The sequence below is a fragment of the Bos indicus x Bos taurus genome, chromosome 3 (genome assembly GCF_003369695.1).
Source record: "Bos indicus x Bos taurus breed Angus x Brahman F1 hybrid chromosome 3, Bos_hybrid_MaternalHap_v2.0, whole genome shotgun sequence".
Classification (NCBI taxonomy): domain Eukaryota; kingdom Metazoa; phylum Chordata; class Mammalia; order Artiodactyla; family Bovidae; genus Bos; species Bos indicus x Bos taurus.
In genome coordinates, this window is record NC_040078.1 from 34,759,785 (window position 1) to 34,785,423 (window position 25,639).

At 38.6% G+C, this 25,639-nt stretch overlaps 1 protein-coding gene across 1 annotated transcript in view; it reads right to left on the bottom strand.

Moving 5' to 3' along the window:
* Window positions 1-24,301, bottom strand: part of LOC113890307 (syntaxin-binding protein 3-like) — a 26,752-nt gene extending 2,451 nt beyond the window's left edge. Inside the window, exons 1-6 of the mRNA XM_027538240.1 lie at window positions 24,137-24,301; window positions 7,807-7,856; window positions 7,118-7,199; window positions 6,247-6,323; window positions 3,261-3,292; window positions 1,547-1,656 (exon numbers count right to left, since the gene is read on the bottom strand). Of these exons, the coding sequence (XP_027394041.1) occupies window positions 1,547-1,656; window positions 3,261-3,292; window positions 6,247-6,323; window positions 7,118-7,199; window positions 7,807-7,856; window positions 24,137-24,185 (400 nt within the window). The 5' untranslated portion in view covers window positions 24,186-24,301. The remainder of the gene's footprint in view (window positions 1-1,546; window positions 1,657-3,260; window positions 3,293-6,246; window positions 6,324-7,117; window positions 7,200-7,806; window positions 7,857-24,136) is intronic.
* Window positions 24,302-25,639: the final 1,338 nt, after the last annotated feature.

A 25,639-nucleotide genomic window follows, 5' to 3' on the forward strand; every position in this document is an offset into this window, starting at 1 on the left:
TTGCAAAATTATAGCTAGCTTAGATCTATTTCTATCTAGACCCAATCTAGCACCTTCTCTACTAACTATACCAGATGTTTTTTGTACTCCTAAGGTCCACTGTAAACAAACTTTCTTATATTGATGCTTTCCATCTAATTGTCCTAATTTATATGTGATAGTATTAATTAAACCCTTTGAAAGGGAAAGAGTTTTCTTTAATCCCTTTGACTCATGGATTTAGGAGAAGTCAACCACTTTTCTCTCCATGCAACTTCTAAATATGTTAATGTAGAAACTTCTCTTCTTTGGAAGACTATCATATCTGACTTTACCTATTTCTCTTCAATGATCTCCCAACTTCTACTTTTCCTTAAAGACTTTGGTACTCTTCTGTGTCTGCCCATTTTCTGCCATCATTCTTGATGGAACCTGGTGCCTCCTACAACTTGGGTCCCAGTCTACCTACAGATTTATTTATCATACCATCACCCCTAAAATCCGTAATCCTGCTGCTTTCTTGTACTTTTCTGCTTCTGTATCTTTGCACTGAGGCTAGTCTCACTTGTAGAGTATTAAACTAAAGTTACATAATATATTCGGAGAAGGCCATGGCAACCCATTCCAGTACTGTTGCCTGGAAAATCCCATGGACGGAGGAGCCTGGTAGGCTGCAGTCCATGGGTTGTTTAGGAGTCGGACACGACTAAGCGACTTCACTTTCACTTTTCACATTCATGCTTTGGAGAAGGAAATGGCAAACCCACTCCAGTATTCTTGCCTGGAGAATTCCAGGGACGGCGGAGCCTGGTGGGCTGCCGTCTCTGAGGTCGCACAGAGTCGGACATGACTGAAGCAGCTTAGCAGTAGCACATAATATATTAAAGGAAAAAACTTTAAAGTAACCTTTAGAAAACAGTTTAATGTTAAGCAGGTATCTAAGATTTTACGATTATGGCCTTCATCAAAAACAGCAATAGCTTAAAAGAAAAATTCATTATTCAGGACCTTTTTATTCTTAAAATATCAACCTATGGTTCTAAGAAATAGTAAACTATTTCAATTCTACAAAAGTTAGAATCCAAACACAGAGAACAGAGCTAAACAATACACTAGCTGTGTGATTAGGGCACTTACTTAACCACTTTGATTTCCCCATCTTTAAAATGGAGACAGAATTACCAATACATTATGTAAAGCATTTAGGAAAGCATCTGACAGAGAAAGTACTGTGTGTTTGCAATTATTATTATTAATTGAAGGCTCATTGACTATTCCAAAGGCAAATCAAATCTATGAGAATCCTTCATTTTATAAATTAAAATAAACAATAGTTTATATAATGTTGTGTAAAAAGTTTACTAAAGAATTTTGTTTTAATATCACAAATGGTTACAGAATATAAACATTTTTCTTTGGAGTCATTTAACAAAGATTATGCTCAAAATCTTTTGATTTCATAATCTAATAGGGCTGTACATTTTGACACACACAGGACTTAGAGATGTGAAATTTAAGTCCACTTTTACTATTAACGCTATATTCCAATTTAGTACTCCTGTCCTACCTTCATCAGAGTAAATGCTTATTTGTGGATTGTTAAAATTCACCAAAGGTACAACACATAAAATATTGTTAGGATAAGCCTTTTTAGCAAATAAGTTCATAAAACTGCATCTTAAAATCGTTATTACAAGGGTCAAGCAAGGAGAATGGGCAGCTTGTGCTTACAGTAAAACTTTTTATTTTTAGTTTTAATAATAATCCAAAATAAAGGGTTTTACTCTAAGCACAAGCTGCCCATTCTCCTTGCTTGACCCTTGTAATAAGCCTTTCAATACTCAAAAAAAATTTTTTAATAAACATTTAAAAAATAAAAGTAGAAAGTACCTGAGATTCAAGTGGAATGAAGGAAATATTTATTTTTTACATTTTCTTACTGACTTGGAGCAAGAAGCCTTAATTTTGTTAAAGAGACTGTCAGGGCAGACTGAGAGGAGGAAAAAAAATCAAAGTATATATAACTGCATTTAAATTTTCCATTCTTTTGAATAAGTCATTCCAACATCCAAGATATTTATTTTTATATATAATTACTGACTTTCACAAAGTAATTTACTATGAGGATAGAGATAATATGTAAATACTGCTTTTCACTTTATACAGCAGATAAATTCTAGCAATGAGCACTGTAACAGAAATTCCATTTCCCCATTCATATCCACCATACCTAAGATGTGTTTCCTTTACAGAGCTGTTAAACACAGCAGCTAAAATTGTCAGGAAGGAAAATCAAGTCCAAACTAAGGACTTAATAAAACTTTTGAAGGGACTTTCAGAGCTTCTTAGGAATTCACACTTTTCTATATCTGCACTAATGTAGCCACACCATACAAATTTTTCATCTTCCTTGCATTATAGGGCTTTCTTCAATGTGAGGAAATTCCAAGCCTCCAAACTAGTAAAATTCTGCACCCTAGAGCCGTCTTCCCCTTGCCCCTGCCTTTTACCTAACTGCTTCTAGTTTCACTAATCTAGGTTGGAGTATTAACATGGGCTTCTACTATTTTTAACACGATGTTCTTTAATTTCAAGATTCCTTAAATTAAAGAGGCTTCAACCATTAAAGTTATCAACTCCATAAAACATGATTTCTGTGTAACAAGGTTACTAAATGGCAAATACTTATGATATGGCATTTTCTAAAATGCAAACTGCTGCTAGGTATGAGATAAATAATAATTTTACAGGAAAAATAAGCTAGAAAGCTGCTTTTATTTGAATCTACAGCATAGAAAAAGAAATGTGATAGATTTTCTCCCTTACTGTTAGCAAACAGATGACAGTTTCTTCACTGCATCTCCCAAAGGGTCTTATAATATACTTTATTATACAGTCAAATCCCCAGTTGTAACTTTGGTTTAAAGAAAGAATTTCCCTGTTACTGGAACAGAATTTGAGGGATAGCTCTCTCTGTCAAACCCCTCTCCCCTGTACACAGCAAAAAATGACCGTCTTCTGAAATTAGTTTGGAATGATTTAATTTTCTATCACCTTGTCATGAATTAGGATAGAAATAACCTTAGGATAGAATTTTTAGATTCTTTCTAACCTAACTAGAACAAACAATAAATACAAAGTCACTACTATTAAAATTAGCCTAAGAAATATTTCATAATTAGTAGGATTTGGAAAATAATGAAGCAATAACTTTTACAAAGCTACTTACAGTCAGTGAAGTAGATTTAGATATACGCTGCTTTATATTTGTTTCTGATTACCTCCAAAAATCACGTAAAAAACAGTCTACAGACTGAAAAAAGGTTGGATGTTAATATACATTTTACCAAAATACTAATTTAAATGTGCTACTTTGAAATAACTAAGATTATTTTGATGATAAAGTAAACCTTAACTGTCAAAACTGTAACTTACAAACTGATTTTTTAGATGCTGTGTTATCTAGCCACTTACAGTCGAGAAGTGAAATAAGTAGTAAGGTAAGATATATGAACAGAGAGGTGCTCTTTTGGTGATTGAGGAGACTAAGAATGGTCAAGTAACTAAGAAGCTGAAGCAACATAGAAGACAGACTACGAAGAAAAATGAAATGTATGGTGAAGTATTACCTACACAGCATAATGAAACCATCGAGACTATTACTGGAGAAGCGTTAAAGAGACTGCCAATGAGCTAAGAGCTAAAATTGCCAAGAGGGATTAGAATGAAAGACTAAAAGGTTAGCAGACTACGAGAAAGAGGGAAAGCAGGTAATATACTCTAACAGTATCTGCCTCTCTGCTGGTAGTTTTCAAGATACAACAGTCTGAAAGCAAAAACAATTTAATCTTCTCACCCATCTGTTCCTTTCTGTCTCCCTGCAACTCCTAACAACCAGTATATTTCTGTTAGAGCTCATTAATGTATCCTGCAAGTCTCTATCTTCCCACCATGATTTCCATGATTTTTTTTTTTTTTTTGCTTTGAGATACTTTTTTTTTAATATTTATTTATTATTTTGGTTACTCTGGATCTTAGTTGAGGCAAGTGAACTCTTAGTTGAGGCACGTGGGATCTAGTTCCCTGTCCAGGGATTGAACCTGGGCTTCCTGCATTGGAAGGCAGAGTCTTAGCCACTTGATCACAAGGGAAGTCCCGAGATACTTCGTTTTTATCTTAAAGACTATCAATTAAAATTTCCATAGTGTTATCCCTCCTCTACAGTCAACTACTTACTAAGAAATATACTTCAGAGCTTCAGAAAGTTTTACATGTTACACCAGAGTCTTAAGTGTACTATTTTCTGTTCAGATTATCACCCTTCCTTCCAAGCTCTTTGTATTTTGCCATATGTATCCTCTTCTCATTCTTACTAAACCTTCTCTCTCAGGTCACTTGACCCACTTAGATGTGTGTTGCTTCCATGTCAGCTCAGCTAACACTTAGGTTTAGTTGTTGGGAGTATCCTAAAGAGAGGCAGTACCATAAGAAGAAGGTAAACAGGTTTCTCTTCCTGAGGGCTATAAGTATAAAAGAAACAGCAAACCACCCATCTGACCTTTCCCTAGCTTCCCTGGGTGGCTCAGAGGTTAAAGCGTCTGCCTGCAATGCAGGAGACCTGGGTTCTATCTCTGGGTCAGGAAGATCCCTGGAGAAGGAAATGGCAATCCACTCCAGTATTCTTGCCTGGAAAATCCCACGGGCGGAGGAGCCTGGTGGGCTACAGTTCCAGGGTTGCAAAGAGTTGGACACGACTGAGCGACTTCACGTTCACATTCACAGATCTTTATAACCAAAACGTCTTCCTAAAATCTGTCATTTCATGACCCTTGCCTGAGAACTCTCTGTAGCTAGTCTCCAGATGCTTGCCCAGCCCCTGAGGAAGGAATCTCACATCAAGTTTCTCTACAAGTGCCCAAAGAGTCCAAGGCTTCACATGTACCCATAGGTCTATAGGACCCAAAAGATAATTGATTCAGGACAGGAAGAGAAACTGGAGTTGGTTGTGGGAGATAAAGGAGTCACACTTAGATATAATGTTCTCTGAATTCTTGATCCTTTCCTGAATATTTAATTCTGTATCCTGCTTTCTGTCACTTACATTAAAAATGAACATTTACATAGATCATTAAGAATTTTCTAGAAAATCTCATTTTCAATGGTCACATGGTCTTTCCTACCATTATGTGTTAATACTAAGAATTTCTCTGGATTTTAGGAATTTAGTTTGACCATTTACGGATTTTTTTTTAACAATAAATTTTACGATTCAGAACGTTTTAGGTTCTTGATATGGCAGTTATTTCAAAATGGTTGTATTAATCTATACTCCCACTAGCAGGTATAGTAGTTTCTGCTCCATTATCCATTGACAATGCATATTGAGAGCTAGATAAGATACATAGATAAGACAAATAAATAAATGTCTAAATATACACACACACTTTTTTTAGTCCCTCTGCCAATTTAGTAAGTGAAATGGTGCTTTTAACTTTCATTTTTTTCTGAGCATAAATTTTCTTACAAAATTATATTTACACGATAAGATACAAAATGTCATTAAAATCTACCAGCAGCCAACATGTAAGAGTTACATAGTAATATTTGGGTTTTTCCCTACTGTCTGCTAGAGTTAGAAGAAACTGGAAGTGTAAAATTAACATTTTTATTCTAAGAATAAGCCAAAGGATGTGTTGGAAAATGCACTCTCAGATACTATACAGAATAAATGAATCTGATACTTTATATGACTCTAAAAGCTTGTTGACTTTAAGTATGAATTAAATCATGGTTAGATTATAAATTTTAAAAATTCCTTTCCTATAAAAAATATATACACGTACATATATATGCATATATGTGTGTATACACATACATATGTATGTATATGCCATAGGGAAATAACTAACACTAATGGAAGATTAATCCAAGACTATTTCTTTTACATACACTTCTATTCTCCTAAAATCATGGTTGACTAGAAACTACATGAGTAACAAATTATTCAAAGAAACTTTGAAACTCTATTGTTTTATACAAATAAATTCTGCTTTCATATAGGGGAGAAAGGAATTCTTTCACATATATTCCCATTGAGAAGAATGCAAATAAAACAATCTTCTAACTCAGAAAGATTTTCTTACACAAACTAGTTTATAACACTACCTGTCTAATAAAGGACATTTTATTACTTTAAATTTTCTAAGAGAAAATCACATCTATGGTGAAAGTTTTGAAGAACATACTGTTTAGATTCAAAATACTCACCTTTGATGTTGGAGAGATAAAATAAAGAGCTTTCATTTGTCTGACAGGTTCTCGATTTTTATAAATATTCTCCACAACTAACAAAAAAAAGTCCAAAATATAAACAAAAGAATTATATTTGACTTAGAGTCTCAGTTTTCACATTACAAATTATGGCATTTAATATCTGTCTTCAAAAGTCTATTATGAAGAGCAAATTTAAATAAATGAGTTAAACAATGATGAGTTATGGATGATAATATGATTATGAATATTACAATATATTGATACTTTCCCCAAAATATAAGAAAAATTAAAATCTCATTAACACAATCCTGCCTGGTGGAAGACAGCAACTGTGGCAGTGTTATTTTTCATAACCCTACACTAAAGCTGATTTAAATTTGCAATTGCCTCATATCTAGGTAATAAAGAGAAGGTTAAAAAGTCAGTATTACACACTTGGAAATATGCACAAAAGTTGATTTTATGACATAAATCTTACTATCTATTTAAAAACAAAACATGAAAACCACAAACATCAGCCAAAACACTGAAGTAAACTTACTGCATCAACACACAAAACTATAACGAATATATAAAACAATAAAAAATTTGAAGAACAAACTCAACAAGGCAACTGACTTAGTCTTGGTTAGGGGTGCTTAATTATATGTCTCAGCTGAGGGGAAAAATCCTGACTTACAGAGGTTATTCTGAAGATTCACAAAGAAAAGAGTGTCCAGAATAATTATTATAGCTAGAGTTACTAAGAAAATAAGACATAATCCCCTGAGAAACACAATTACTAACTAAAATTTATTAATACTTTAAACTCTCCTTATCATAATAAAAAAAAAAGTTTTTCATGGTGAGTATTTGAAACACTTACCAGTTATACCCTCTGCTAGAAGATCTGTCATTTTGCAACATGATGCCAAAAGCTTAGTGGTAAATTCATCTAGAAGCAATATCTTAAAATGAATATAAATTAAGCAATAGTATAAGCATTTGACTGCCAAGAATTCACGAGACATAATTTAATGCATTAAATATACTCAAATTCCATAATCTTTTTATAACAAAATTAAAATATCAGGAGAGCAAGCAAAATTATCTCAACTCATTTAACTTTCATGACTTAGAAATTTATTTCCTCAATATACGGTCATATAATATTATACATAAGTAAGCAATATTTTCACTTTGAAGCAGAATTTGTTCACTTCAAATGTATCTTATTTGAACATCAAATTTTCTTAAAATCATAAAATGCTGCTTGTGGTGGAATAATTGTTCTAGGCACTGTTCTAAGCACTTTTCATGAATTAATTCATTTAATATTTACAACTACTCTATGTTACTACCATCCCTATTTTACAGATAAAGAAACAGGCATAGAGCCATCAAGTAATTTGCTCAAGAAGCCACAGCTAATAGGAGGTTAAGTTGGGATTTGAAGGCAAACACTATGGTTCTAACTCTGTATTTTATACAAGCGTAATAAGTAAAAAATATGTACAAGCCCTCAATAAAGGTTTCTAGTGTTATGCAAATTCTATGTGACTAGGTAAATCCTACCTTCCATTCGCCTTCTTTCTTGCAGTCATCAAACACTGTTGCTTTTATCTCTGCAAAGAAAAAGAGAACTATTTAGGAATCTTAATAAATTGTTAGAATAACTACTCAAAATGTTCAAGATGGCTGGGAAATATCACTTGCAATTGCTCAGCTTCATAACTGCTCAGCTTTACATATACACGAGTAGAAACCCAGTTCTCTTTAATACTTAACCTATACGGTACATTTAAACCATAATATATTTTAACTTTTTGAGACTAAAAATATTAAAAAGGCTAATATAATTATTGTCCTTTACAGCATCGGACTTTAGTTTCACCACCAGACACATCCACAATTGAGTGTTGTTTCCACTTTGGCCTAGCCACGTCATTCTTTCTGGTGCATGCGGGCTCAGTCACTCAGTTGTGTCGGATTCTTTGAGACCCCATGGACTATAGCCGACAAGGCTCTTCTGTCCATGGGATTTTCCTGGCAAGAATACTAGAGTGTGTTGCCATTTCTTCCTCCGGCAGACCATGTTTTGTCAGAACTCTCACCATGACCTGCCCATCTTGGGTGGCTTTGCACAGCATGGCTCATAGCTTCACTGAATTATGCAAGCCCCTTCACCAAGACAAGGCTGTGATCCATGAAGGCAATACGTGAACCGAGAATTTCCAGATGTTCAAGCTGGGTTTCAAAGAGGCAGAGGAACAAGAGATCAATTGTCTATGTTTACTGAATCATGGAGAAAGCAAGGGAGTTCCAGGAAAACATTTAATTCTGCTTCATCCACTATGCTAAAACCTTTGACTGTGTGGATCACAACAAATTGAAAAATTCTTAAAGAGATGGGAATACCAGACCACCTGACCTGCCTCCTGAGAAATCTGTATGTGAGTCAAGAAGCAACAGTTACAATTGGACATGGAACAACTGGTTGAAAACTGGGAAAGGAGCATGACAAGACTGTATACTATGATCCTGCTTATTTAACTTATATGCAGAGTATATCATGAGAAATGCCAGGCTGGATGAATCACAAGATGGAACTAAGATTGTTGGGAGAAGTATTAACAACCTCAGATATACAGATGATACCACTCTAATGGCAGAGAGTGAAGAGGAACTAAAGAGCGTCTTGATGAGGGTCAAAGAGGAGAATGAAATAGCTGACTTAAAACTCAACATTCAAAAAACTAAGATCAGGGCATCTAGTCCCATCACTTAATGGCAAATAGAAAGGGAAAAAGTGGAAGCAAGGACATATTTTATTTTCTTGGGCTCCAAAATCACTGTGGACAGTGACCACAGCCATGAAATGAAAAGACACTCTTTGGAAGGAAAGCTATGATAAACTGAGACAGCGTATTACAAAGCAAAAATATCATTTTGCCAACAAAGGTCCATATAGTCAAAGCTATGGCTTTTCCAGTGTTGGATGTGAGAGTTGGACCATAAAGAAGGCTGAGTGCCAAAGAATTGATGCTTTCGAATTGTGGTGCTAAAGAAGAATCTTGAGAGTCCCTTGGACTGCAAGGAGATCAAACCAATCAGTCTTAAAGGAAATCAACTATGAATATTCATTGTAAGTACTGTTGTTGAAGCTCCAATATTTTGGCCACCTGATGTGGAAAGCAAACTCAGTGGAAAAGATCCTGATGCACAGAAAGACTGAAGGCAAAATGAGAAGAGGGCAGCAGAGGAAGTGATGGTTAGATAGTATCACTGATACAATGCACAAGAATTTGAGCAAACTCTGGGAGTCAGCAGAGGACAAATGAGCCTGGAGTGCTACAGTCCATGAGACTGCAAAGAGTCAGACACAACTTAGAAAGTAAACAACAATAATATTTAATTATATAAACACATCTGGAAAAAATTTCTGAAAGTATTATTTGACTTGGTTTCCCCAACTCTACTTAAATCCTAAGTAAACAAGATGAAAATAAAAAACCAGCAGGAAAATCCCTAACCAGCTCATTACTAAATTACATCTGACAAATGAAACCAGGTAAGTAAGTTTCTTCCTGATTTACTTCATTACAATTTTCAAAAATGTGTTACAGCATTCAGTTCAGTCGCTCAGTTGTGCCGGACTCTGCGACCTCATGGACTATATAGCATGCCAGGCTTCCCTGTCCATCACCAACTCCTGGAGCTTGCTCAAATTCATGTCCATTGAGTCAGCGATGGCATCCAACCATCTCATCCTCTGTCGTTCCTTCTCCTCCTGCCTTCAATGTTTCCCAGCATCAGGGTCTTTTCCAATGAATCAGTTCTTCACATCAGGAGGCCAAAGTATTGGAGTTTCAGCTTTGGCATCAGTCATTCCAATAAATATTCAGGACTTATTTCCTTTAGGATGGACTGGTTTGACTTCCTTGCAGTCCAAGGGACTCTCAAGTTTTCTCAGCTTTCTTTAAAGTCCAATTCTCACATCCATACATGACTACTGGAAAAACCACAGCTTTGACTAGATGGACCTTTGTCAGTAAAGTAATGTCTCTGCTTTTTAATATACTGTCTAGGTTGGTCATAGCTTTTCTTTCAAGGAGCAAGTGTCCTTTAATTTCATGGCTGTAGTCACTGTCTGCAGTGATTTTGGAGCCCAAGAAAATAGTCTGTCACTGTTTCCATTGTTTCCCCATCAATTTGCCATGAAGTGATGGGACCAGATGCCATGATCTTCATTTTCTGAATGTTGAATTTTAAGCCAGCTTTTTCACTCTCCTCTTTCACATTTATCGAGATGTTCTTTAGTTCCTCTTCACTTTCTGCCATAAGGGTGGTGTCATCTGCATATCTAAGGTTATTGCTATTTCTCCTGGCCAGAATACTAGAGTGGGTAGCCTTTCTCTTCTCCAGGGGATCTTCCCAACCCAGGGATGGAACCCAGGCCTTCCACATTGCTGGCTTATTCTTTAGCAGCTGAGCCACCAGGAATATGGGAGTTGGTAGCCTATCCCTTCTCCAGCAGATCTTCCCGACCCAGGAATCAAAGTGCCTCCATTGCAGGCAGATTCTTTACTAACTGAGCTATCAGGGAAGCCCAAGAAAGATAGTACTGTCTTGTGATCCCATGAACTGTAGCCTACCAGGCTCTTATGTCCGTGGGATTCTCCAGGCAAGAATACTGGAATGGGTTGCCATTTCCTTCTCCAGGGGAACTTCCCAACACAGGACTGAACCCAGGTCTCCTGCATTGCAGGCAGATGCTTTACTGACTGAGCTATGCAGAAAGTCCAATGTTACAGCATTAGGATACAAATATTCAGATCTATAATGAATAAATATTAGCAATGTGTTCCTTGCAATGATTTTCAAAATTAATCTAAAAATATGTATTTTAAATTATTAAACAGTACACAAAGGCAATCCACATAAATACACGTTATTCTACTTGGTAAGACAAAAATTTCCCACATTTAATGTTCTATTAATTTACAATTAACTTTGAAAACTGTAGTAAAATTAAATATAAATTATAGCAACTTGTGTTTTTCCTTAATTCTTGATAATGAGATATTTATACAATGCATTTCTATTTAATTTATATTTGTTTCACTTCATACTTCTGGAAATTTACCATAAAGTTTTTGGCATCGTGTTAAAAATGACACGTCCAAGTAGAGGGTATATTTGATAAGGATATGCAGATGACACCACCCTTATGGCAGAAAGTGAAGAGGAACTAAAAAGCCTCTTGATGAAAGTGAAAGTGGAGAGTGAACAAGCTGGCTTAAAGCTCAACATTCAGAAAACGAAGATCATGGCATCCGGTCCCACCACTTCATGGGAAATAGATGGGGAAACAGTGTCAGACTTTATTTTTCTGGGCTCCAAAATCACTACAGATGGTGACTGCAGCCATGAAATTAAAAGACGCTTACTCCTTGGAAGGAAAGTTATGACCAAACTAGATAGCATATTCAAAAGCACAGACATTACTTTGCCAACAAAGGTTCGTCTAGTCAAGGCTCTGGTTTTTCCTGTGGTCATGTATGGATGTGAGAGTTGGACTGTGAAGAAGGCTGAGCGCTGAAGAATTGATGCTTTTGAACTGTGGTGTTGGAGAAGACTCTTGAGAGTCCCTTGGACTGCAAGGAGATCCAACCAGTCCATTCTAAAGGAGATCAGTCCTGGGTGTTCTTTGGAAGGAATGATGCTGAAGCTGAAACTCCAGTACTTTGGCCACCTCATGTGAAGAGTTGACTCACTGGAAAAGACTCTGATGCTGGGAGGGATTGGGGGCAGGAGGAGAAGGGGACGACAGAGGATGAGATGGCTGGACGGCATCACTGACTTGATGGACGTAAGTCTGGGTGAACTCTGGGAGTTGGTGATGGACAGGGAGGCCTGGCGTACTGCGATTCATGGGGTCGCAAAGAGTCGGACACGACTGAGCGACTGAACTGAACTGAACTGATATTCATTATAAGAATTATGACCTTAAAGGTTTTACTGTGTTTGGGAAGGTTTGAAAGTGTTAAGAAGTATTAGTTAAAGGGCTTTTATATGTTTGCTGGGGAGACTATGAAGTTATATGAGATTTACAGCAAAAGCCTGAAGTATTTAACCATAATTCAAGCCTAAAGCAGTATTTTCTAGTATTCTACAGGCAAAGAGGAAGGCTTTTCTTAAGTAGCACTGAGACACTAAAACATTATGGTACTTCCCTATCTAAGCTTGCTTTATTCTTGGATACCTAAAACAAATAGAAAATCATAGACATTTTGCTTATTTTTGCCAAATTTGTGTCTTTCTCTTAAGAAATGAATGCTCATGGGATTTATGATGGAGCACACTGAACAGCTCCCCAGTAGAAATCATTCTAGTCTTTTAACACCTTGGAAATGGCAGTGTTTTATATGGCAGAAACTAATCACATGTGGCTTACTGAGCACTGGAAATGCGGCTCGCCTGAACTGGGATGTCCTGCAAGTATAAAATACATACCAGATTTCAAAGACTTAGTATAAAAAAAGAAATCTAAAATATCATTATTTTATTTGATTAGACATTTAAATGGTAACATTTTGGATATATCGAGTTAAAAAAATATATTTTAAAAATTAATTTCACCTGTTTTTTTTTTTTAATTTGGCTATTAGAAAATTTTAAGTAACACATATGGCTTGCCTCTTATTTCTAACTAGACAGTACCACCTTAGAATCTGAGGATACCAAGCCAGTAAGTGCTAGCATCTCAAAAATAAATGATAAAGAGATAACTAGTATGTGGACACAGAGAAGGCAATGGCACCCCACTCCAGTACTCTTGCCTGGAAAATCCCATGGACGGAGGAGCCTGGTAGGCTGCAGTCCATGGGGTCGCCAAGAGTCGGACATGACTGAGCGACTTCACTTTCACTTTTCACTTTCATGCATTGGAGAAGGAAATGGCAAGCCAGTCCAGTGTTCTTGCCTGGAGAATCCCAGGGACGGGGAGCCTGGTAGGCTGCTGTCTATGGGGTCGCACAGTGTTGGACACAACCGAAGCGACTTAGCAGCAGCAGCAGCAGCAGTATGTGGCAGAGGTTAGGGGCATCCATGAAAAGTGATTTGGTTACAGGTAAAATGTGTTTGGAGTAGTCCAAGGAAATCACATCAACTAATATTACAGAACTAAAAAGGTATTTCCTCTAATTATTAATGGAAATTATTTAACCTTATAATCCATTTCTCTAGTACCCTAAATACGGATACATCCTAAGATTCAATTCTCTTACTTTTGCTCATGGTCTCTACACTCTTCCTCAGAGACCACGTTCATCATCAAAGTTTCATCTATCAGATCCGTTCTTCAATTTTCCCCAACTTTACTGAGATAAACTCACATATAACATTGTGTAACTTTTAAGGTTAACAAGGTATTGATCTGATACACATATATTGCACTATAATTATGACTGCAGTGTTAGTTAACACCTCCACCACTCCACATACCATTTCTTTTTTGGGGTGAGACCATGTAAGATCTATTCTCTCTGCAACTTTCAATTATATAGTATGGTATTTTTATCTATAATCACAATGCTGTGCATGAGATCCTCAGAACTTAGTCATCTTCGAACCGGAAGCTTGTACTCTTTGACCAACTTCTCCCTATTTCCTGCTAATCCACAGCAATCCTTCATTTTTCCACACATTCTCATCTCTCCTTGTACTTCTTTCAATTACACAATACAGGTTTAAGCAGCTACATGCCTTAAATTGAGATTAAATGCCCTAAAAACTGCTCTAGATGTCTCCACTTCTATGAGTTTTATTGTCATCTTAATCATTGTCTTCAGCTATTTTCTCTTTTCTCCATTTCTAATCACTGCTGCTGCTGCTGTGGCTAAGTCACTTCAGTTGTGTCCGACTCTGTGGGACCCCATAGATGGCAGCCCACCAGGCTCCCCTGTCCCTGGGATTCTCCAGGCAAGAACACTGGACTGGGTTGCCATTTCCTTCTCCAATGCATGAAAGTGAAAAGTGAAAGGGAAGTTGCTCAGTCGTGTCCAACTCTAGCGACCCCAGGGACTGCAACCCACCAGGCTCCTCCGTCCATGGGATTTTCCAGCCAAGAGTACTGGAGTGGGGTGCCATTGCCTTCTAATCACTAGGCAGTATCAATTGTTCTTCTTGGTGACTGCCACCATCTCAGATGGTAAAGCGTCTGCCTGCAATTCGGGAGACCTGGGTTCGATCCCTGAGTTGGGACGATCCCCTGGAGAAGGAAATGGCAACCCACTCCAGTACTCTTGCCTGGAAAATCCCATGGACTGAGGAGCCTGGCAGGCTACAGTCCATGGGGTCACAAAGAGTCAGACACGACTGAGTGACTTCACTTTCACTTTCACCATCACTACCAATGCCCTGATTCTTACTCTCTCTCACAGAATTACTACAATAATCTCCTATCTGGATTTCCTGCTCCCTACCTCTAACCCCTTTACATTCCCCAGTACGTTTTCCACATTGCAGTCAAGAGTCCTCTTCCTGAAGCACAGCCCTGTCACTTAAATACCCACTTCAAAATTCTCTCAAATTCTGTTACCTCAGAATAAAATCTAGATTCTATTATTCAAAATCCTCCATCAACTGGCCTTCACCCAATCTCTAAATTAATCTTCCACCAGTCCAAATGCTACCCAATTAATGACCTATTAATACCAATTACCCCAACTTTTCTCCTTTTTTTTCTTCTACATATGAAGTGAAATATATTTTAAATTTTAACATCAAAGAGGATGTGAAAATACTGATGGAAAAAATGAAAGGAGAACTAATAAAATAGTGTATGGCATCAGCAATGCCGAATGTATAATCAGAAGGGTTCTGGGGTTAACACTTCATAGAGGTGGTACTTACATGAATAAAAATTTATCCAGCTATACGTTTAGCAACAGCGCACTTTACACTAGCATTATACTTAGTGAAAACTTTAGGAACAAAAAATGACTTCCTTTCAGCATTGTTCTAGTCCGTCCACAAAATGCTGACAGCTGCTGTTGGAGGAGGAAAACAAACTTTTCACCTTTAATGGCTTCCCACTGCTAGAGCATTTTAAAAAAATTTAGCTCCAACCTACCTTTTATAGCCTTCATCCCCCTATTCCTTGCAATAAATATTCTGTACTCAAACAAAAGGAATTATTCCCTCTTCCATAAATAATCACATACTTTGATGCCTCTGGGTCCTACTTCAGATTTCCCTGTCTGGCAAAAACCTACTACCTTTCAATGTTACCTTCTATTTAGAGTTTTCCCTAATGCAGTTCCAAAGAGGAAAAAATTTCTTTTTCTTCTCTTTTTCTGTGAAACTTCTTCATGCTGCTAATATAGTACTTAGTACCCGTATAACTGTCTCCTCCCACTGAACTGTAAATTCCAAGAGGTCAAGGAATATGAATACAGAAGGGGGAAATGTGCAATCAGTGACAGGTTTTATTTTCTTGGGCTTCAAAATTACTGTGGACAGTGACTGCAGCCATGAAATTAAAAGACGCTCGCGCCTTGGAAGGAAAGCGATGACAAAACTAGACAGTGTATTAAAAAGCAGAGATGTCACTTTGCCAACAAAGGTCCATGGAGTCAAAACTAGGGCTTTTCCATTAGTCATGTAGGAATGTGAGAGTTGGACTACAAAGAAGGCTGAGCACTGAAGAATTGATGCTTTTGAACTGTGGTGCTGGAGAAGATGCTTGAGAGTCCCCTGGACTGCAAGGAGATCAAACAAATCAATCCTAAAGGAAATCAACCCTGAATACTCATAGGAAGGACTGATGCTGAAGCTAAAGCTCCAATACTTTGGCCACCTAATGCAAAGGGCTGACTCACTAGAAAAGACCCTGATGCTGGGAAAGACTGAATGCAAAAGGAGAAGGGGGTGGCATAGGATGAGACGGTTGGATAGCATCAATGGACATAAATGGACTCAATGGACATGAATTTGAGCAAATGCCAGGAGACAGTGAAGGAATGACAGGGAAGCCTGTGCTGCAGTCCATGGAGTCTCAAAGAGTCAGACACGACTTATTGACTGAACAACAAAAGGAATATACACCTAGAACAGTGGGTGGCACAGGTTACTCAATAAAAATTGGTTTAAATGAATACATGATTCTGCAAATATCCAAAAAGCAAAAAATTGTGTTACAAGATAAAGAAGTAACCAGAATGAAAAAAGCCATAAAGATAACAGATTAAAACAGAAAAACAAAAAAATATTTTCTATATGCCCGTGTGTGTATGTACGTGTGTGCATGCATGCTCAATTGTGTCTGACTCTTTGTGACACCACAGACTGTAGCCCACCAGACTCCTCTGTCCATGGGATTTCCCAGGCAAGAATACTGGGTAACTGCCATTTCTTTCTCCAGGGGATTCTTCCTGATCCAGGGACTGAACCCAAGTCTCTTGCGTCTCCTGCACTGGCAGGCAAATTGTGTACCACGAGCGCCACCTGGGAAGCCCTATATTTGGGAAAAACAAGTTCTCAAGGAATTTATAAAACAAACCTGACTGGTTGTCTCTGGGAAAGGAGTCTGGGCTCTGGGTAGGGATGAAGATTAATTTTATATTACAATCTTTTCTATTATCAAAATTTTTTGCCACATCAAGGTATTTAAGAATGACTAAAAATACTAATTACAAAGATTATGAAGGATGAAGAAAAAGTTATGTCAATGTTAAGCATTTAAAAAAAGGAAGCAACAAAATGACGAGTAATTAATAATATATCTGAAGGTATATAAGGACTAGAAGAAAAACATGAAAAGCAAAAAGCTTATAAATTATAAGGTGTCAATTTTAATTTTAAAACAAATTACTTTGATCTGTAATTTTTCAAATTTCACATTCTCCAACATTTCCTCTAAAATATACAAAGTAAATTATAGACATTAGACTATTGTTTATAATAGGCTGTAGTGAATAAGGAAAAATAAAATATTGTAAGTGGCTTCAACTTGCTTTACTTAGTTACTATATTTAGTTACTATCGTTCTGCTGTGTTTTTCAAATAAACTACATCAAATTTTTATTTAAAATCTTTTATCAGTGATAGCTTTGCTACGACTCCCCTACAGCAAAAAATGGCAAATGAGCAATACTAAGCACTATAAATTTTTACTGATACTATGTACAGGAATTAATTTTGTAAATAAACGCAGCCCTTTGCACTCGAAACATTAAATTTTTAAAAGGGGTTTTAATGTAGTCCCTAAAGGCTGATTCCTTCTCATGTTTTAGGTCTCAGCTCAAATGTTACCTACTCAGAGAAATAGGGCAAAGGCTAACAGACTTTTGCCAAGAGAATGTACTGGTCATAACAAACACCCTCTTCCAACAACAGAAAGAGACAACTCTACACACAGATATCACCAGATAGTCAATACCTAAATCAGACTGACTATATTCTTTGCAGCCGAAGATGGAGAAGCTCTATACAGTCAGCAAAAACAAGACCGGGAGCTGACTGTGGCTCAGATCATGAACTCCTGACTGTAAAATTCAGACTTAAATTGAAGAAAGTAGGGAAAACCACTAGACCATCAAAAATGAAAGTGAAAGTGAAAGTCACTGAGTTGTGTCTGACTCTTTGCCACCCCATGGATTCCTCCATGGAATTCTCCAGGCCAGAATACTGGAGTGGGTAGCCTTTCCCTTCTCCAGAGGATATTCCCAACCCAAGGATCAAACCCAGGACTCCTGCATTGCAGCCAGATTCTTTACCAGCTGAGCCACAAGGGAAGCCCTCTAGACCATTCAGGTATGACCAAAATCAAATCCCTTACAATTATACGGTGGAAGTGACAAATACATTTAAGGGATTAGATCTGATAGACAGAGCACTTGAAGAACTATGGACGGAGGTTCGCAACACTGTACAGGAGGTGGTGATCAAAACCATACCCAATAAAAAGAAATGCAAAAAAAAAAAAAAAGAAATGCAAGAAGGCAAAACAGTTGTCTGAGGAGGCTTTGCAAAAAGCTGAGAAAAGAGAAGTGAAAGGCAAAGGAGAAAAGGAAAGATATATCCATATGAATGCAGAGTTCCGAATAGCAAGGAGAAATTAGAAAGCCTTCCTAAGTGACCAATGCAAAGAAATAAAGGAAAACAACAGAATGGGAAAGACAAGAAAATTAAAGATACTAAGGGAACATTTCATGCAAAGATGGGCACAATAAAGGACAGAAATGGTATGGACCTAACAGAAGCAGAAGATATTAAGAAGAGAAGGCACGAATACACAGAAAAACTATACAAAAAAGAGCTTCGTGACCCAGATAATCATGATGGTGTGATCACTCACCTAGAGCCAGATATCCTGGAATGTGAAGTCAAGTGGGCCTTAGGAAGCATCACTATGAACAAAGCTAGTGGGGGTAATGGAATTCCAGTTGACCTATTTCAAATCCTAAAAGATGATGCTGTGAAAGTGCTGCACTCAATATGCCAGCAAATTTGGAAAACTCAGCAGTGGCTACAGGATTGGAAAAGGTCAGTTTTCATTCCAATCCCAAAGAAAGGAAATGCCAAGGAATGTTCAAACTACCACACAACTATATTTACCTCACATGCTAGGAAAGTAACGCTCAAAATTCTCCAAACTAGGCTTCAACTGTACGTAAACTGAGAACTTCCAGATGTTCAAGCTGGATTTAGAAAAGGCAGAGGAACCAGAGATCAAATTATCAACATCCACCAGATCATAAGAAAAAGCAAGAGAGTTCCAGAAAAACATCTACTTCTGCTTCACTGACCACGCTAAAGCCTTTGACAGTGTGGATCACAACAAATCGTGGAAAATTCTTAAACAGATGGGAATACCAGACCACCTGACCTGCCTTCTTAGAAATCTGTATGCAAATAAAGGGGCAACAGTTAGCAGCAGACATGGAACAATGGACTGGTTCCAAATTGAGAAAGGAATACGTCAAGGCTCTATATTGTCACCCTGCTTACTTAACTTCTATGCAGAGTACATCACATGAAATGCCAGTCTGGATGAAGCACAAGCTGGAATCAAGATTACAGGTAGAAATATCAATAACCTAGAGATACAGATGACACCACCCTATGGCCAAAAGCAAAGAGGAACTAAAGAGCCTCTTGATAAAGGTGAAAGAAGAGAGTGAAAAAGCTGATTTAAAACTCAACATTCAAAAAACTAAGATCATGGCATCTGCTCCCATCACTTCATGGCAAATACATGGGGAAACAATGGAAACAGTGACTGACTTTATTCTTTTGGGCTCTAAAATCACTGTGGATGGTGACTGCAGCCATGAAATTAAGACACTTGCTCCTTGGAAGAAAAGCTATGGCCAACCTAGACCACATATTAAAAAGCCAGAGACATTACATTACTTTGCTGACAAAGGTCCATCTAGTCAAAGCTATGGTTTTTCCAGTAGTCATGTATAGATGTGAGAGTTGGACTACAAAGAAGGCTGAGCGCCGAAGAATTGATGCTTTTGTACTGTGGTGTTGGAGAAGATTCTTGAGAATCCCTTGGACTGCAAGAAGATCCAACCAGTCCATCCTAAAGGAAATCAGTCCTGAATATTCATTGGAAGGACTGATGCTGAAGCTGAAGCTCCAATACTTTGGCCACCTGATATGAAGAACTGACTTGTTAGAAAAGACCCTGAAGCTGGGAAAGACTGAAGGCAGGAGGAGGAGGAGACCACAGAGGATGAGATGGTTGGATGGCATCACTGACTTGATGGACCTGAGTTTGAGCAAGCTCCGGAGTTGGTGATGGACAAGGAAGCCTGGCGTGCTGTAGTCCACAGGGTTGCAAAGAGTCAGACATGACTGAGTATCTGAACTGAACAGAGAATCCTTTCCTGACCTATCTATCCAGAGCAGCCTCTTTCTATATATAGATATCAAGGACTGAAATAACCATGCTTATTCTTTGTTTACACACTTATTTTCTATTATTTACCACTTGAATAGAAGATTTCAAGAAGACAGGAAACTTATCTCCTTTCTATTGCTGTATTCCCATAGGAATTCAATATTTACTGAATAAATTGGGGGGCATTACAGAACTGATCTGTTCACTTTTTTTCCTGTTTATTTTTTAAAAATATTTATTTACTCAGCTTCATTGGGTCTTAGTTGCGGCCCATGGGCTTAGTTGCTCCCCAGGCATTGTAAGGCTGATTCTTAACCACTGGACACCAGGGAGGTCCCCCCTTCCCACCCCATCGCCACCCAACACTTTACTTTTAACAAGCATTATTACCCATTTCATTCTCCCAGGGACTGTTTGGAATTTAAATCTCTAGAAGACACAATAATGGACCTACCTTTAAGAAGCTTATTAAAAGAGTCACATCAGGCACCATTTGCAAAGTATAAACCACACATGCTACAGAAATATGAGACACGGGATTAAAATGAGAAGCTGCTACGGAGGTAATTGCCCCATTTGTGCTGAGTCTTGAAGGCTGGCTAACTTGGATAGTTGAAGAATAGGAGTAAGAGGAGCATTCTAGACAGAAGAACTGCCATCAAGATGTGGAGGCAGAAGATTTTGACAAGAGTCAACAGGATGGACTAGCCAAACATCAGTATTATATTAGGAAAAGTTGATAACAAAGTAGGCTGGAGCAGGTTATAAATCTTCAAATGCAGACTAAGTGTCTGAAAAGATCTTTAGGCACAAGTGCAGGGTATCTCTCTGCAGGTCTTTTTAAGCATGATCATAGCTCAATACTATTACAGGAAAACCAGTCTGGTCAGATGAACTGGAGTGAGAAAGAACAAGGCTTGGAGGCTCATATAGGCTACTGAAACAGACTGGGCAAAAAATAAGGCTCTGAACTGAAGTTTAAACATTATAGAAAGTCATAGGTCACATAGAAACTCTGCAACCAAAAAGATCTGGATTGGAATACTAAGTCTATATTTAACAGATGTATAAGGTTTTTTTAAAAAATGGCTTTATTATGATTTACATATCATATAACTCACCCAAAATATACAATTAAATGGCTTTCAGTATATTCAGAGCTGTATGCTTATCACTGTAATCAATTTTAGAACATCGCATTACTTCAAAAGGAAACCCAGTTCCTTAGCCATAATTCCCACATCTCCCCAGCCTCCCTAGACATAAGCAACCACAAATCTACTTTCTACTAATCTCTATATATTTGCCTATTCTGGACATTTAATATGATTGGAGTCATATGGTTCTTTACGCCTGGCTTCTTTTCATTTGGCATAGTTTTCCAAGGATCATCAATACTGTAGCATGTATCAATACTTCCTTCTTCTTATTGCCCAATAATATTCCATTATATGGACATACCACATGTTATTAATCCATTCACCAGTTGATGGGCATTTGGGCTGTTCTGACTTTTTGCGTATTTAGAATGCTGCTACTATGATAATAGGTATATTAGCTTTAACATCTGTTAAAGAGATAATAATTCTTATTAAGTTTTAATGTTTATAAAGAATAGTGCCTGGCACAGAGTAATGTTGAAAAAATATTAATTCCCTTCTTCCTACTTTGCAGGTAAACTGAAAGTTACTTATCTTTCTACCCTCATCAAACTGTACTACCCTGCTACTGCTACTGCTGCTGCTAAGTCGCTTCAGTTGTGTCCGACTCTGTGCCACCCCATAGACGGCAGCCCACCAGGCTCCCCCGTCCCTGGGATTCTCCAGGCAAGAACACTGGACTGGCTTGCCATTTCCTTCTCCAATGCATAAAAGTGAAAAGTGAAAGTGAAGTCACTCAGTCATGTCTGACTGTTAGCCACCGCATGGACTGCAACCTACCAGGCTCCTCCATCCATGGGGTTTTCCAGGCAAGAGTACTGGAATGGGGTGCCACTGCCTTTTCCGATACTACCCTAAGCCGAGCAAAACCTTTTCCCAGTCAAATATGATTCTCCTACCTCTGAAGAGATGTCCTCATTTCTTTCAGACTCCATCTTCTTTAGCTAACAGAATTCAGGGGCTCCCACTTCTCTACTCACTAAATGTTGAATGAATATTATCCTTTTAGTTATGGTCCTGTTTACACAGGACTTCCCTGGTGGCTCAGACGGTAAAGCATCTGTCTACAATGCAGGAAACCCAGGTTTGAGCCCTGGGTTGGGAAGATCCCCTGGAGAAGGAAATGGCAACCCACTCCAGTACTTTTGCCTGGAAAACCCCATGGACAGAGGAGCCTGGTAGGCTACAGTCTATGGCATCGCAAAGAGTCGGACACGACTGAGCGACTTCACTTTCACTTTCCTGCTTACACTACAATTTCAAAAACTATTTTTTTGAATCCTTATAACACTTTTCTTCGTTCATCATCCCCTCTTCTTTATCTTACACTCCATGTTTATATCCTGGTGCTACATCAAGTTAACAGCACAAGATGGAAATTTTGTTATCTGTAAACTCCCTCTTGCCTCGTTTCCATGCTATCAACACTAATGTTACTAACATTAACCTTTTTTTTCCTGACAAATGCTGATGTTAAGGACCGTTTTGGAAATTATTTATACAACACAATTCATTACCTATTTTCATATATATATATATTTAAATACGACTGTGATTTTAAAACATTATCAACTCTTAAAAGTGACCCATATAAATTCTGAAAAACAAAATGGTAACCTTATAATTGTGTGTAAGTCACTCAGTTGTATACGAATCTCTGCGACCCCATGGACTGTCCATGGAATTCTCCAGGCAAGAATACAGAAGTGGGTTGCCATTTCCTTCTCCAAACCTTATAATTATCCAATTAAAAAAAATGTTACAACTTTTTTCCCCCTTTCTATTTATACACTTGTTTCTAGTACCTGATATGTTAAGGAATACGACAGCTATCGATTTGGAGTTTTAATTTTACACAAGAAACTCTATAACCCCCAGAATTTTATTAACTCAGTCATTATTTCTGTTCTTGCTCAACAAGCCAGAACCAGAAATACTAATTAGATGTTATACCCCTTTCCACTACTGGGCCATAATTACTTTGAACCCAGCAAGGCCAAACAATGATGGTTCTTCCTGTCTGGCCGTTTCATTCTCTCTCTAAGGTCGCAGACACAGGTTTGGAGTGATATTTACGAAAGTTGTAGACGACACGGCAGAATGGCAGAGTGTCAGTCACCAGTAAGTGGTGAAGCCCTAGATGAAAGGCGTGGCTCCGAGAGTGTAAAGAAAGAGGTGAAGGTGCAACTTTGCCCCGAGATACACTCATTCCCGTGGTCCCTTCTCAAGAACTCTTGAGAAAGTGGGTTCTTCTAGAAAGAAAGAAGGGTCTGTTTTTTTTAAAGGACAGGCATGGCAAAGTACAGGTGTAAAATTCTCCCGGATACTAAGACGAATGAGCAGAATACGCAGTCTTCGGAAACTCAAGTGTGGGGAGACGCGGGGGGACGGGATAAAGGAACACAGTGCTCAGATTGTCTCGGGTGGAGAGACATCGCCTACTGGTGGGGCCCAGGCAGGGGTGCGGCCGAGATCCGCGCAGGGGCCCCGGGCGGAAAAGCTGGGCCGGGGGCCGCTCATCCAGGACGGGACGTCGCTGTCAGGGCCCGGCCGAGCAGAGCCCAGACGGTGGCGGACGCCGGCATTCAGGCCTCGTCCTCCCGCTCCCAGCCTATCTCTGGCGCCGCCAGAACGCCAGAGGGCTGGGAAGGAAAGAGGAAGAAATCCTAACAGGAAAAACAGGAAGAAATCCTAACAGGAACCTGGGAGCCAAAGCAACAAGTGCCCACCGCGGCTCTCCAAGACACTGCTGGTCTGGGAAAGGAAAGCAGGGCCCGGAGCCACGGCATGCTGGCCTTCCCTTTCTCAGCCTCTGCCCCACCGAACTCACTCTGCCACACGACGCTCTTCAGCCCCCTTTCCGTCACCGGCGGCGCCATCTTCCCAAACGCTGTGGAGGAGCAGCCACCGCCTCCCACTCGCAACCTACTTCTCTGTGAGAGGGAGTTCTGGAGGGCCCCGCCCTTCGCTGCGGGGACAGCCCCGCCCACACCCACGGGTCACGCCCACAAGTAACTTCACGAGCTTCTCATGGGATTCCCGCCCAACCCCGGACTGAGGCTGCGCAGTGTGGGTGAATTCTCCGTGGGCAATTGCGCGCCCCCTAGCGGGAGGCTCTCAGCCGAATCTCGGCGTCCTGGGATGTCAGAAAGTGAAACCGTACCAATGGATTGTGAGCTAACACCGCCTAAGAAACTCGAATTCACGCATAGGATTCATGAAAAAGAGAAGGGTTCTTCGGTTTACAAAAGAATTCTTCACTTTGAGAAGCGATTTATAATAGACTTCACTCAGTCAGCTACCGAATAGAAAATTTAGCCTCCAAAAAGTTTATTCACTTTTCAAGGACATAATAATTATGTAGAACCATGAGGTGCAGCCCACTGTGCCCAGAACTGTGTAGGACGTTCAGGCAAGGCAAAGAAAGGAGAGACCCACTTCTGAAGAAAAATCTAATTAGCTCAGTTCCTGGCATGCTTGAAGGCAGTCAAATATTGGTTGAAATAGTGAATGCCATAATGATGACAATATACATAAATGAACCAATAAAACAATACTTAGTCAACAAACATTAATTCATGTGGAAGGGACTATCAGTGCTTTCGATTTAAAAGAGGGCAATTATTGCTGATTCACAAAGGAGATGATCTGAGCTCAGACTTAGAGAAAGTTTAGGCAGAGATCTGTTTCTTGAGACGGTCATTTTGAGACTTGAAATCAAGGTAATCAATCATAGGGGAATTCCTTGGAGGTTCAGTGCTTAGGATTCCAGCACTTTCACTGATGAGTGGGTGGGTTCAATCACTCATCCGCGGAACTAAAATCCCACAAGCCCTGAGACCAACAACAAACAAGTTATCAATCATGAATTAAAGCAATTTAGTTTCTGAGACCCTCAACTGTAACATAAACAGCATATACACTAGCAAAAAGCAGACTTTCTCACAACTGATTTGCAAAGAACAAATGGTCTTATTTCGAGTTGGTCACATAGGGAAGTGGAAATGGTTAGTTACTACAAGTAATAATATTGGCTAATATTTACTGTGGATGTAGTATATGCTAGGCAGCATGCTAAATGAATTATCTCACTGATCCTCAAAGCAGTCCTCACAGTCAAGGAACCTGAGGCTTAGTGAAACTAAATAACTTGCCAAGGATGCACAGGAGTGGTGTAGTGGGAAGGAGAATAAGGTTTGAGTTACACAGATAAGGCAGGCTGTGAGATGACTTGCAATTTTTGCTCTTTAGGAGAAGGAAAATGAAGAATAAAAACAACCATAAAATGGGTTCAAGTAAAAACCTATGGCATGAATGACTTTCCATTATAGAC